General features: G+C 57.9%; 1 protein-coding gene and 1 long non-coding RNA gene across 36 annotated transcripts in view; one reads left to right on the forward strand and one right to left on the reverse strand.

Moving 5' to 3' along the window:
• MAEA (macrophage erythroblast attacher, E3 ubiquitin ligase) overlaps nucleotides 1-12988 on the forward strand; it is a 51781-nt gene extending 38793 nt beyond the window's left edge. For 8 of the 35 annotated variants that reach the window (XM_015137792.3, XM_078001730.1, XM_078001735.1 and 5 more), the window contains 5 exons: nucleotides 408-484; nucleotides 4218-4326; nucleotides 8134-8267; nucleotides 10683-10878; nucleotides 11922-12988. In XM_015137792.3, coding sequence (XP_014993278.1) covers nucleotides 408-484; nucleotides 4218-4326; nucleotides 8134-8267; nucleotides 10683-10878; nucleotides 11922-12017 — 612 coding nt within the window. In that variant the 3' untranslated portion in view covers nucleotides 12018-12988. 35 annotated transcript variants of the gene reach the window in all.
• LOC144341069 (uncharacterized) lies at nucleotides 6239-8947 on the reverse strand. Its single transcript, XR_013417654.1, has 3 exons — nucleotides 8380-8947; nucleotides 7398-8334; nucleotides 6239-7121 (listed from the first exon to the last, which is right to left on the reverse strand). It is a non-coding gene; the product is annotated as an uncharacterized LOC144341069 (long non-coding RNA).
• Nucleotides 12989-14735: the final 1747 nt, after the last annotated feature.

Genomic DNA, 14735 nt, shown 5'->3' on the forward strand with positions numbered 1-14735 from the left:
GCTGCAGGAGCAGGGGCGGGACTCACGTTCAGGTCCTGTGGTCCCCGGAAAGTCAGCGCAGCTGCAGGAGCAGGGGCGGGACTCACGTTCAGGTCCTGTGGTCCCCGGAAAGTCAGCGCAGCTGCAGGAGCAGGGGCGGGACTCACGTTCAGGACCTGTGGCCCCCGGAAAGTCAGCCGCAGCTGCAGGAGCAGGGGCGGGACTCACGTTCAGGTCCTGTGGTCCCCGGAAAGTCAGCCGCAGGTTGTAGTGGCAGCTTCAGCCTCAGCCCTGCCTTCCTGGTTCCTGTGAGAGAGGGTTTCAGAGCTTTGGTTGTGGGGTCTGCTGGTGGACGTGTGGGTGCGGCACCCGGGCACCCGGGCTCTGTGGGATGTGCTGTCTAAGCCTCGTCTTGTCTTTGCCTTCAGAGCTGCCTGGAGTTCAGCCTCAGAATCCAGGAGTTCATTGAACTCATCCGGCAGAATAAGAGACTGGACGCCGTGAGGTAGGCATCGCGGTCGTGCGGCAAATCGAGGGAGGGCAGGATGTTCGGCTGCGGCCCCTGCCAGCCCTTCCTGTCGTGTTCTGGGTCCTGGGATGTCCCCTGGGTCTTGAGTTTGACACCTGCCCACTCAGGTGGCTGCTTCTCCCACTGTTCCTGAATGGGACTTGGGGAGTGAGGCCTGGAGCCTGACAGGGCCCCCACCAAAGTGTGGCCCCAGGTGGGCACCCAGACCCCCATGGCTGCCAGGGGAACCAGTTTGACGTCCCGACCATCCGCGTAAAACATGACTCCCGGTAGCCCCTTTCCACGCAGGAAAGTGCCGCCAGCCTCTGTAGTTTGGGCGTGTCTCTGACGTGTGGTCCTCAGGTGGCTCCAAGTGCCCTGAGCTTGGGAATGTCCCGCAGGGTCATTGGGGAGTGTTGACAGCGTGTGGCGAGGGCACTCTGGGGTCCGTGGCCTGTCTCCAACACAAGGGTGCTGTGCAGTGTGCTGAGGCCAGCGGCGCCCTGGCAGTCAGGCCTGAGGAGGGGATGCTGGCTGTCACTGTGGCTCAGCCCAGTTAGGGTGCACGGCATCTGCAAAGCAAGAGAGGCTGTCCGCTGGCTTCCCACTGGCTCTCCAGAGTGGGCATCGTCAGGCAGCAGTGGGTGCCTGGCCTGGGCGGTGTTGGCCAGTCGTGCTCACCCTGTCTCAGGGCAGGGCTGCTCCTTCAGTGCTGGGTCATCTCACTCACTTCTGTGGAGGTTCCTGAGCAGCCAAGCCTCGCGGTGACGCTTGAGTTGCTGTTTGGGGCGGGCCCAAAGCTCCTGGGCGAGTGCCCAGCAGGTGTGTTTGCCAGGAGGGGCTGCCTGTCCGTGCCCACAGAAACCCGGCCGCGACTCCATATCCACCTGCAGCGGGCTGGGTGGCCGAGTGTTCCACAGAGGGCTGATTCGGAGAAGTGGGCGTCCCGTGATGAGGTGCTGAGGGTGGTCCCCACAACGCACAGCAGAACTGCGGCGAGACCCTGTCCTTGCGTGGGCCCTGGAGGCCCGGGGTCCTGCTCTGGCTCCTGATGCCAACCTGGATGCATGGTGGCAGATCAGGCCTCGTTTTCACGCACAAGTGAGCCAGGCCCTGCGGCAGGGGAGCTCACTGCCCTTCTGTGCCTGAGAGGGCTAAAGCGGGGGTCTCAGGACCCAACCCAATGGAGAGCGGCGTGTGAGCGTTCCGGGGACACGGCCGGGGTGCCTTGTCAGGAGGAGGGGCTCCTGCTCTGCTCTGGCCTCCTCCGTGCAGCCTCGGTGCCTGTGTCTCTGGCCTCTGTCCGGCCGCAGCCTGCTTCCATCCCGAGTCAGCCTCCGTCTCCTTGAGGGCCCCGGCCACTGTCAGCCCAGGAGTCTGAGAACAAAACGTGTCCATCCTGGAGTCCTCCCTGCAGCCCCTCCTGTCACAGGTGTCTTCATCTGGCTGGCAGCTGGCTCCGCGAAGGGTCTGTTTGCTGGTGTTCTCCCCACTCTGGGTGGGGTCTGTTTGCCTGTGTCCCCCCCGCTCTGGGTGGGGTTTGTTTCCCTGTGTTTGCCCCACTCTGGGTGGGGTCTGTTTGCCTGTGTCCCCCCTGCTCTGGGTGGGGTCTGTTTGCCTGTGTTTACCCCACTCTGGGTAGAATCTGCCCTGGAGACTCGCAGGGCCTACGCCTCATCATGTCTGGAGCCGAGCTCAGAGCTGTGCCCTCTACGGCCTCGTCTGTTACGGAGGAGCAGGCAGGTCCCAGGAAGTGCGTGTCCTTCCTCCCCCACGCAGACGTGTGCTGCGCTGAAGCCTCCGCACCCAGTGGGGCAGGCGTGGCAAACAACACCCCAGTGCTCGGGGGCAGGCGCGGTGTGAGCTACGTCCTCTGCTGGGGCCGTCTTGGGAGTGGGTCTCCAGGTACCAGGGCCTGGTCAGGGAAGTCTGGCCTCACCCGTCTGGGGTTTGATTGATAGTGAGATAAGATGCGTAAACCAGGTCACGCAAATGAGATCTCATAGATACCAACCACAGAGATTAAATTCCCTCTTCAGCAGCTCTGGGAGGAGGTGAGATGCCCGTTGAATGAAACAGCCCTGGTGGGCCGTGTTCTGGGCACGTCTTGGCGTAGGACGAAGGGTGACTTGTCTCCAGAGATGGAATGAGGGGGTTGGGTGGGGCTCTTCGTGGACTCAGACACACCCCCCCACACACTCCAGGAGGGAGATGCACAGGCACTGGAATCTCGGATGGCCGTCCCCAGCCCCTGTACATGCACCCTGCGGGGTCGACCGTGTGGACTCACCCCCAACTCCCAGTCCCTGCATATGTCCTGCGGGGTTGGCCGTGTGGACTCTCCAGGCTGGGTCCCAAGCCTGGGCACCCCCCGCTCCCTGCTGCCCCAGGCTCCCCTGGTGGTGCCTCCACCACATGGTCACCGTGCCATCCATCAAGGGGCTGCGGGGGCACCTCCTGCACTAACTCCAGTCTCTGCCAGTCACTGCCTCTTCTCCGAGGCCACCATGAGCACCCGGCACCTCCTCAGCCCCGTGTTCCTGGGTACATGCCTTGTTCTGGACAGCACAGGGCTGACTCATACGTGGGACTTGAGGTTCTGTGCATTGGGGTCGCTTTGGGGGAGGGGCCTTGAGGGCTGAGGACGTGGGGTGCACAGGGGCCCATGTGAGGGTCGGGACATGGGGGTGCAGGTCCTCAGGACAGCCAGAGGGACGGTGACCCTGTGTGTGGGGGGGGGCATGGAATGGGGGCCCTTGGGGTGAGCAGGTGCCCTCTTGATCAGCTCGAAAGGGGCCTGTCGTGTTCTGCTTTGGTTTCTTAGTTGTCTAGCCACAGACTGGAGTGGGGTTCTGTCCTGGAGCGGGCCTGTGTGCATCTTGCAGAGTTGGCTCAGGAAACATTGTGGCTGCATGTGGTGTGTGGCAGGCTCAGGGCTGAGAGGGCTGGGCCGGATCTGCAGGGAGTCCAGCCTGTGGGCTGAGGGAGGCTGTTCTTTGGAAGGTTGTGCTGGGTGTCACTGCCGAACAGCAAGGACTGCAGTCGAGCAGACTACACATTCTTGGTCCGCTGGGTCCACTGGGGCCATAGGGGCCACGGAGGCAAGCATCCAGGGTCAGTGGGAGTCCTTAAGGTTTGGGTTCCTTGTAAACCAGAATCGCTTTGGAGAGGCCTGAGGGGCAGGTGCCATTTGCAGTTCTGGTGTTTTCCGTGGGTTGTGTGTGTGGCTTGGGTGCCCTGTCCCTGGGGGAAGGAGTGTCTGGTAGCTGCTTCTCCAGCCTCAGGTGAGCTGCACCTCCTGCCATCCCAGCCCCACTCAGCAGGTCGGCTTGGAGTGAGGCGATTACTTTGTACCTAGACTCTGACATAAACGCTGTTAGCTCAGATTTTTCAACTTAAGAATGCAGGCCGGGTACAGTGGGTCATGCCTATAATCCCAGCACTTTGGGAGGCTGGGGCACGAAGATGGCTTGAGCCCAGGAGCTGGAGACCAGCCTGGGCAACACAGCGAGACTCTGTCTCTAATAAGACGTTTTTTACATTAGCTGGGCGTGGTGCCGCACATCTGCGGTCTCAGCTTCCTGGGAGGATCGCCTGAGCCCGGGAGTTCGAGACTACAGTGAGCTGTGACTGTGCCACTGCACTCCAGCCTGGGTGACAGAGTAAGACCCTGTCTCTAAAAATTAAAATAAAAACGCAAACTTACATGTGCCAAAATGTTGTTTTTTAGACACGCGAGAAAGCACTTCAGCCAAGCAGAAGGGAGCCAGCTGGACGAGGTGCGCCAGGCCATGGGCATGCTGGCCTTCCCGCCCGACACGCACATCTCCCCGTACAAGGTAGGACCTGCGTCCGCGGGTCGGTGTCGTGATGGGGTGGGGATGCAAGGTGTGTCTCTGGTCTGTAACTGCTGCCATACACGGGGCAGGACGTGAGGGCCCTGTCCCAGCCACACGGCCTGTCCAGCCTGCCAAGACAGGCTTTTCTTGTTCAATTCCCATTTTGCTCGTAAGAATTTTGAATCAGGGCTGTGTGTGGCGGCTCACCCCTGGAATCCCAGCACTTTGGGAGGCTGAGGTGGGAGGATCACTTGAGCCCAGGAGTTTGGGACCAGCCTGGGCAACATAGTGACACCCCGTCTCTACAAAAAAAATTTTTTTGTAAATTAGCTGGGCATGGTAGCACCTGCCTGTAGTCCAGCTACCCAGGAGGCTGAGGTGGGAGGATCACTTGAGCCCAGAAGGTTGAGGCTGCAGTGAGCCGAGATTGTGCCACTGCACTCCAGCCTGGGTGACAGAGCGGGACCCTGTCTCCAAAAAAAAAGTTGAATGAGAAAGGTTCAGGAAGCTTTTAAGCCTGGCGTGTTCAGCCGGGGCCCAGCTTCCTTGCCCTGTTCCCTGGTTCTCCTTTGTCTGCAGCCCGAGTCAGGTGTTAGGCTGCACCATCTTCTGTGGTTTCCATGGTCCTCGTGCGACGTTTTGTATTTTACCTGTACATATTGGAGCCTCCAAGTCTCCGTGGTCACTGGGGTAGGGGTGGGGGTTCTGCCATCACTAACCAGCACCCTGTGCTCAGACCTGGACCCAACCCAGCAGCCAGCTGCTCCCGGGTGAGTGGCTCCGCTCTGCACCCATGCCCACCCCTGCACCCACCCTGCCCCCACCGTGTGCCCACCCCTGCACCCACCCCGTGCTGTGTGCCCACCCCTGCACCCACCTCTGTGCCCACTGTGTACCCACCCCTGCACCCACTCACATGCCCGTGTGCTCACCCCTGCACCCACTCCCATGCCCACTGTGTACCCACCCCTGCACCCACCCCCATGCCCGTGTGCCCACCCCTGCACCCACCGCCGTGCCCACTGTGTACCCACCCCTGCACCCACCCGCATGCCCACCGTGTGCCCACCCCTGCACCCACCCCTGTGCCCACTGTGTACCCACCCTTGCAACCACCCCATGCCCACCGTGTGCTCACCCCCATGCCCACCCCTGTGCTCATCAACGCTGGGAACAGTTTCAGTTCCTGGAAAAGGGGGAAGCGGATGAAACCTCCTGGAGTTGACAGTTTGTTCTTTGAGCCTGGCGCCGGTCTCTGTCAGAGGCAGGGGTGTTTCCCAGCAGCCCCCACCCACCACCCTGTAGGGACTGCAAAGCCCTGGGCAGACCTAGACCTGCTGCCTTCTGAAAGCTGCTGGAAGCTTTCTCAGCCTGAATTCTCCTGGATCTCAGGCGTTTGGGACATCTCGTAATAAACCATCATTAGGTCAAGAGGATCTTCGGGGGTGGAGTCTAAGCTTCCCAGATTGTCAGTTGGCACCTTGTTTCTGTTGCTTGCTCTGGAGAGGATTTTGTTAGAAATGCAAGAAAGGCTGACACATACGGGGGGCTGAGACTTTGGGCCTAGGCCAGGTGGAGCGTGCACCTCTCGCCGGACGCAGCCCTGCAGTGCGGTAAAGAGGGAGGCAGGCAGTACTAGCCCCAAGGCTCATCAGTTGCCAGATTCAGGGGGCAAAACCATGTCTCGTGGCAAGAACATGGGCCCCGTTGCCATGGGTCAGGCAAGAAACAGGAGGAAGCGTTTTGTTCAGAGAATGGCGGAAGCTGCCAGAGCCCCAGAGGCAACTGGTCCTGGGGAGTGAGGGTGCCAGGAGCTGTTCCTTCTCAGTGAGGACCTTCTGGACTGTGGGCTTCCTCTGTTGTAGACTTTGATTTTTATATAAAAATGAGATTAAAAGCAGCCTTTCAAAATGTTGGATTTAAGTGTGGCATTTACCCTAAACTGAGACTGAGAAGCTTATGGAGACTGACGGGTGACGTCCCCTGATGACCACCTCCCCTCCCTCCAGGTGTGGCCGTCTCCCCCCCGCGCTAGAGGCTGAGCGGCCTTTCTGGGTTGATTTAAAGGTTTTTCTCTCCTGTGCTCACACATGCTCTCTCTCCAAGTCTAAACCTGAGGTTATTTAGGGACAGACATTAATGAGGTTTAATTTTCTGTTCTGTGATGCTTTAACCTAACATGGACTGGCTATTTTCCGTTTTATACATGATTTCTCTAAAGTAAGTTTTTACACCTAATGCTCTGAGGTGCCCTCTGCACTGAGCTGTGCTTCCAACTCTGTGAGTCCATTTTTGTCAGTGTGCAGCAGAGTTAAGTCAGCACCGGCCCCGCAGCTTGTTGAAATCACAGTTAAGTCAGCACTGGCCCTACAGTGTGCTGAAACCACAGAGTTAGCACTGGCCCCACGGTGTGTTGAAATCGCAGCGTTAAGTCAGCACTGGCCCTGCAGCGTGTTGAAATCAGAGTTAAGTCAGCATTCATCCCGCAGCATGTTGAAGTCAGAGTTAAGTCAGCACTCATCCCTCAGCGTGTTGAAATCAGAGTTAGATCAGCACTGGCCTTGCAGCATGTCAAAATCAGAGAGTTAAGTCATCACTCATCCCGCAGCGTGTTGACATCAGAGCTAAGTCAGCACTCATCCCTCAGCGTGTTGAAATCAGAGTTAGATCAGCACTGGCCTTGCAGCATGTCAAAATCAGAGAGTTAAGTCATCACTCATCCCGCAGTGTGTTGAAATCAGAGTTAAGTCAGCCCTTGTCCCGCATCGTGTTGAAATCAGAGAGTTAAGTCAGCACTGGCCTCACAGCGTGTTGAAATCAGAGAGTTAAGTCAGCACTCATCCTGCAGTGTGTTGATATCAGTTAAGTCAGCACTCATTCGTCAGTGTGGTAAAATCAGAGTTAAGTCAGTACTCATCCTGCAGCATGTCGAAATCAGAGTTAAGTCAGCACTGGCCCTGTAGCGTGTTGACATCAGAGCTAAGTCAGCACTCATCCCTCAGCGTGTTGAAATCAGAGTTAGATCAGCACTGGCCTTGCAGCATGTCAAAATCAGAGAGTTAAGTCATCACTCATCCCGCAGTGTGTTGAAATCAGAGTTAAATCAGCCCTTGTCCCGCATCGTGTTGAAATCAGAGAGTTAAGTCAGCACTGGCCTCACAGCGTGTTGAAATCAGAGAGTTAAGTCAGCACTCACCTGCAGTGTGTTGATATCAGTTAAGTCAGCACTCATTCGTCAGTGTGGTAAAATCAGAGTTAAGTCAGTACTCATCCTGCAGCATGTCGAAATCAGAGTTAAGTCAGCACTGGCCCTGTAGCATGTTGAAATCAGAGAAGTCAGCAGTCACCCCGCAGTGTGTTGAAATCAAAGTTAAGTCAGCACTCATCCGTCAGCATGTTGAAATCAGAGTTAAGTCAGCACCGGCCTTGCAGTGTGTTGCAATCAGAGAGTTAAGTCAGCACTGGCCCTATAGCATGTTGAAATCAGTTAAGTCAGCACTCATCCTGCAGCGTGATGGAATCAGAGAGTTAAGTCAGCACTGGCCCTACAGCATGTTTAAACCAGAGTTAAGTCAGCACTCATCCTGCAGCGTGTTGAAATCAGAGTTAAGTCCACTCACCCCACTGTGTGTTTCAGTCAACACTTGAGGGAGTTATGCTTTGTGCTGACCCTTAGCACAGAGTGTGTGGGTCATTGGGGGATGGCTGTGGGCCGATGGCACCTGCCCCACCATGGCCCACATTTTTAAGCTGTCCCAGGAGCTTCCCTGAGAGCATCCCCAGCACCCTCTGCCCTCTGTCTTCCAGGACCTCCTGGACCCTGCACGGTGGCGGATGCTGATCCAGCAGTTCCGGTACGACAACTACCGACTACACCAGCTGGGAAACAACTCTGTGTTCACCCTCACCCTGCAGGCTGGCCTCTCAGCCATCAAGACACCGTATCCTGCCTCCTGTGCACAGTGCGGCTTAGCCTGGGGTTCGCGTCTTCGGTCACATTTTGACACACTGACCCTGCACATTTTAACACACTGACCCTGCACGTTTTCACACACTGACCCTGCACGTTTTCACACACTGACCCTGCACATTTTAACACACTGACCCTGCACCTTGCCACCCTTGTCCTCCCACCACAGACAGACCCAGGCTTCTGCGTGCTGCACCTGCACAGTGTCTAGATGGTCGAGGTGGGGCCGTGTTGAGGGGCCTTGGATGCGTCGCACAGCCTTCACTCTGGGAAGTGGCGCCCTTCCTCTCTCTCTCTCGTCATCTCAGATGCTGCCATGGGCACCGAGCATTGATCTAAAAGCCTGACTCTGATGTGTTCTGGCGGCTGGGAGATTACCATTCAGAATAGTTTCCCCATGTGATTACCAAGAACCTTGCCTGTGACTGACTTGGCCCCCGCCTGTGACTGATTCTGTCCCACCTGTGACTGACTGTCCCGCCTGTGACCGACTCTGCCTGCCTGTGACTCTGCCCCTGCCTGCGACTGACTCTGCGCCTGCCTGTGACTGACTCCGTCCTGCCTGTGACTCTGTCCCACCTGTGACTCACTCAGTTCCTGCCTGTGACTCACTGCTCCTGCCTGCGGCTGACTCTGTCCCCACCTGTGACTGACTCTGTCCTGCCTGTGACTCATTCCTTCCTGTGACTGACTGTGTCCCACCTGCAACTGACTTCTTCCCACCTGCGACTGACTCTGTCCCCACCTGCGACTCACTGTGGCCCTGCCTGTGACTGACTCTGTCCCCCTTTGACTGATTCCTTCCTGTAACTGACTGTCCCACCTGCAACTGACTTCTTCCTGCCTGTGACAGACTCTGCCCCTGCCTGCGACTGAGTCTGTCCCTGCCTGCAACTGACTCCATGCTGCCTGTGACTCTGTCCTCGCCTGTGACTGACTCTGTCCCGCCTGTGACTGACTGTGCCTCGGCCTGTGACTGACTCTCCCAGCCTGTGACTGACTCCATCCTGCCTGTGACTGACTCTGCCCACGCCTGCAACTGAGTCTGTCCCTACCTGTGACTGACTCCGCTCCTGCCTGTGACTGACTCTGCCCACGCCTGCGACTGAGTCTGTCCCCGCCTGTGACTGACTCTGCTCCTGCCTGTGACTGACTCTGTCCCTGCCTCTGACTGTCTCATCTGTGACTGACTCTGTCCCTGCCTGTGACTGACGCTGCCCCTGCCTGTGACTGACTCTGTCCTTGCCTGTGACTGCCTTACCTGTGCCTGACTCTGTCCCTGCCTGTGACTGACTCTCCCAGCCAGTGACTGACTCTTCCCTGCCTGTGACTGACTGTCCTGCCTGTGACTCTGCCCCTGCCTCTGCCTGACTGTCCCTGCCCGTGCCTGACTCTCCCAGCCAGCGACTGACTCTTCCCTGCCTGTGATGGACTCTGTCCTGCCTGTGACTCTGCCCCTACCTGTGACTGACTCTCCTAGCCAGCAACTGACTCTGTCCCTGCCTGTGACTCACTCCGTCCCTGCCTGTGATTCACTCCATCCCACCCGTGACTGACTCTGCCCCTGTGTGTGACTGACTCTGTCCTGCCTGTGACTGACTGTCCCTGCCTGTGACTGACTCTGTCCTGCCTGTGACTCTGTCCCTGCCTGTGACTGACTCTGTCCCTGCCTGTGACTGACTCTGTCCTGCCTGTGACTGAATCGGCCCCTGCCTGTGACTGTCAGCCTGTGACTGACTCTGCCTTGACTGTTCTCTTGCACCTGACTCTGCTCTCACCTGTGACTGACTTTATCCCCACCTGTGGCTGACTCTGCCCCCACCTGTGAGTGACTGTCCTCCTACAACTGACTCTGCCCTCACTTGCGATTGACTCTGTCCCCGCCTGTGAATGTCTCTCGTGTGACCTGACTCAGGCCCAGAAGGTAGTGAGTGTTTCGGGATTGCGCTGATTCCTGGCTGTGCTGGGATATGAATGAGACTCAGGCCCCCTCCCTTGTCCCCTTTGTGGAACTCTGAGGGGGAGGGCTGGTGTGCTTGCCCACTGCCTGTTCCTAGGTGCCAGCAGAACATCCCTGCTGGGTGGCTCTTGTCCTGCCTGGAGAGGTTGCGTGGCGGGGGAGAGGGTGGTGGGTGACGGAGCCGCTGTGTGCATGTGGTCCTGGCGCAGGAGGCCGGGGCGGGAAGGTGCGGGCTTCTTGTCTCCCCCAGGCCTCAGGGGGGCTGTTTAGCTGTCAAGTGCAGCACTTCCTTTGCCTTGAAGGATACCCCATGTGGTCTGCACGGTGCTCACATAGCCAGAATGGCATGCAGCCCGGGGTAGAGTGGCCACAGGGGGCTCGGCTCACCCTGGGTGGTCCCCAACCCTTCCTTGACCCGACGCACAGACAGTGCTACAAAGAGGACGGCAGCTCCAAGAGCCCCGACTGCCCCGTGTGCAGCCGCTCCCTGAACAAGCTGGCGCAGCCCCTGCCCATGGCCCACTGTGCCAACTCCCGCCTGGTCTGCAAGATCTCCGGCGACGTGATGAACGAGAACAACCCGCCCATGATGCTGCCCAACGGCTACGTCTACGGCTACAATGTGAGGGGGGCAGGGCAGGGGGGCCAGGCTGGCACGTGCTGCCATCGGAATAGGGTTGTGTGGGGCAGGCAGGGCAGGGGGTCCAGGCTGGCACACGTTGCCATCGGAACAGGGTTGTGTGGGGCAGGCAGGGCAGGGGGTCCAGGCTGGCACGTGCTGCCATCGGAATAGGGTTGTGTGGGGCAGGCAGGGCAGGGGGTCCAGGCTGGCACGTGCTGCCATCGGAATAGGGTTGTGTGGGGCAGGCAGGGCAGGGGGTCCAGGCTGGCACACGTTGCCATCGGAACAGGGTTGTGTGGGGCAGGCAGGGCAGGGGGGCCAGGCTGGCACGTGCTGCCATCGGAATAGGGTTGTGTGGGGCAGGCAGGGCAGGGGGTCCAGGCTGGCACACGTTGCCATCGGAACAGGGTTGTGTGGGGCAGGCAGGGCAGGGGGGCCAGGCTGGCACGTGCTGCCATCGGAACAGGGTTGTGTGGGGCAGGCAGGGCAGGGGGGCCAGGCTGGCACGTGCTGCCATCGGAACAGGGTTGTGTGGGGCAGGCAGGGCAGGGGGGCCAGGCTGGCACGTGCTGCCATCGGAACAGGGTTGTGTGGGGCAGGCAGGGCAGGGGGTCCAGGCTGGCACGTGCTGCCATCGGAATAGGGTTGTGTGGGGCAGGCAGGGCAGGGGGTCCAGGCTGGCACGTGCTGCCATCGGAATAGGGTTGTGTGGGGCAGGCAGGGCAGGGGGTCCAGGCTGGCACGTGCTGCCATCGGAATAGGGTTGTGTGGGGCAGGCAGGGCAGGGGGTCCAGGCTGGCACACGTTGCCATCGGAACAGGGCTGTCCTCTTGCCCACCCTGCCTTAGCTTCATTCGAAATGGATCAGGGGCAGGAAGGACAGGCGGGGTGGCCCCGGGATTTCTTCGGCAGGTGTGCCTTTGGGAAGCAGCTTTGCCTGAGAGGATGAGTGATTCCCTGGTGGTTCGTTGTGGGGATTTTCCATGGAAATCTGTTTACGTTGTATTCGCTTGCCTTAACGCATTCCCGGTTTTATTTTTCAGTCTCTGCTTTCTATCCGTCAAGATGATAAAGTCGTTTGCCCAAGAACCAAAGAAGTCTTCCACTTCTCACAAGCCGAGAAGGTATACATCATGTAGGCCCCACGTCGCCAAGCGCACGCCTCGGGGACGGGCTGCAGCGGGCGGGGAGGCCGCGCCTTCCTCCTGCCTCGCGCTCCAGCCTGCCGCGGCGTTTCTGTTTCTTGCGACCAAAGATGAGTGAGCAACGATAAATACTCTTAGGAAGAGAGAAAATAAGGTTTCATAAGTTTGTACTTGAAAACAGCATTTTGATTGGTAGGATTTTGTAACACGTCAACCATTTGATGCTTCTGAAAAGTACTTTCAACTTTCGAAGGAAACTTTTCTTTAAAGACTGACCTAAACACTGAGGGAAACTTTAGAACGTTTAAAATATAGGAGTCCATGATTTCCCTGTGTTTTCAGTTTCTTTCCTTCTGTGAACGATGAGACTTGGAGAACGGGCTGGTCCTTCACCACCTCCCGTTGGCCCTGGCCCGGCCGGGGAAGGTGGCAGTGGCACTGGACTGACCTGCAGTGACCCGCGATGCCGCGCCACAAGGGACACTCACGGCTTCATTCGAGAGCTGCTGCCAAAATGCCTGGCGCCGCCACCGTCAGGGGCTGGCTTCGAGGACGCCCGCCTGCCTCGCGGGCCGTGTCCGCGGGACTGTGTTCGTACGTGCGTAGTTTCGATACTACATTGCGGGGCTGTGTTCCTACGTGCGTAGTTTCGATATCACACCCTCCGTGTGCCGCCTTACTTCCTGCTTTGAGAATGTATAACGTGGAAATCCACGGGACCAAGTTTCTGCAGAGGCCTTGCCGGATGGTTCCATAACTGTAGAGTCTAAATACTATCCATTACAGAAATTAATCGTTCAGTTGAGAGAAGTACTGATGACTTTTCAAAACAAATGAACCATCGTAGTTGACAGAGAACCATATTGTAGAGGTTTGTAGTTAGTGCTTATTTTTGCATGTTGATGTTGACTAGCTAATAAACTGTAAATGTAAACCATGCGAATAAAATGGTTTTCTATTTCTCATTTCTGTGTGAGCCGAGGCTGCCGTGCGTTTCTAACACCAAGGGTTGTGTCCTGCTCCTCCCTGGGGCCCGGGCAGCACGGCGGGCATGTGCATCGCTTCTGGCACCACGGCCACGGGGAGTTGAGAAGCCGGCTGGAGGCCACTCCTGCCTGGACCGCACCAGGAGCGCAGTCCTCCTCTCAGGTGCTGCCCTGAGGCGTGATGGCCCCAGTGTCTGGAGGCCCCAGCTTGCAGCTGGGTATGACTCAGACACTGGTTCCTGGAACCCACAGGCCGTTGTCTGTGGTGGGTGGGGGCTCAGGCTGCAGCCACCAGCAAGCCTGGGCCTGCAGCTTGGGCTGAGTCTAGGCTTGGGCTCAGGAGGCTGCAGGCTATAGCCACTGGCCCTTCCCCCCACCGCCCACACCTGTTCTCTCTAGCAGCCAATCCCAGCTCTTGTGGCCAGCCTGGTGCCCCTTAGCCCATCTCTTACCCCATGGTGGCTGCCCTGGCCCCTCTACAGCACCCGGCTGGAACCCACCGCATTCCCACGTGCTCCACTTTGGAGGGCCCATCCCCGGGTCAGCCCTTGGCTGAAGCAGACCCTGTGGCCCCACTGCCGCACACCCCGCTCCCCGGGCTCCTGAGCCGCCCAGGCTCCACCGTCCTCACGTGCAGGGGCTTTTCTTGCTTTGTGTCCTGTTCTTTCCTTTTTAACTTGAGTAGAACATACTGAAGCACACACATTCTAAGTTCACATAATGAATTTCTGTGTAACACGCATGTAACCACCAAACAGACTGTTCCCAGCCCCTGGCCTTGCCCAGTCAATATCCTGGTCAGTCATCATCAGAGTGGCTCACTCCGGCCACATGGCGTGGGTCCGTGGCTCAGTGTTACTCGGCAGCCCTGCACAGCAACGTCTTGCCTGGTTAAGGCCTGTGCTCTCCAGTGGAATAAGCACAGTGGCCCAGCCCCTCACGCTGGTGGACGTCGGGCAGTGTCCAGGTAAAGCTGCTATGAGCACTCTGGGAGGTGACCCTTGCTGGACACATCATCCTTTTGTGGGAAGATGCCGAGGAGTGGCATTGCTGGGTCACGAGTCCACTCAGCAGACACGGTTTGCTAAAGCGGCTGCACCCGCTTCCACCCACCTGCTCCACATCCGCACCAGCGAGAGGCACTGGGAGTCTTGAATGTAAGATGTTTTGTTGGTTGTGTTATCTCGCTGGACTCTTTCTCAACTGAGGTACAAATTACATGCACCAAAATGCACATACAAGTAAAAGCTACTCAGTGAGTCTTAATAAATGTACCTCCATGTGACTACCACTGAAGCCCAGGTATGGAACGTCCCCATGGCCCCAGAAAGGGACCCCTTGTGCCTTCTGAGTTACCCACAACCCCGGGGCACAATCATTGCTCTGATTTTTGTCACCGTGGTGGGGGGGGTTGCCTCCATAGGCATCAGATGGTGGAGTGTGGACACTGGTGGGTCTGGCTTGTTTCACTCTGCAGACGCTTGTGAAGTTCATGCCTGTTGCACGTGTCAGCAGTTGCGTCCTTTGTGTTGCTGAGTAGGAGAGATAGTAATCCATGTGTGCACAGACCACAATGTACACCAGGCTGGAGTGCAGTGGTGCAATCTTGGCTCACTGCAATCTCCACCTCTCGGGTTCAAGCAATTCTCCTGCCTCAGCCTCCTGAGTAGCTGGGATTACAAGTGCACACCACCACGCCCAGCCCAGCTAATTTGTGTATTTTTTA

The sequence above is a fragment of the Macaca mulatta genome, chromosome 5 (assembly GCF_049350105.2).
Source record: "Macaca mulatta isolate MMU2019108-1 chromosome 5, T2T-MMU8v2.0, whole genome shotgun sequence".
NCBI lineage: Eukaryota > Metazoa > Chordata > Mammalia > Primates > Cercopithecidae > Macaca > Macaca mulatta.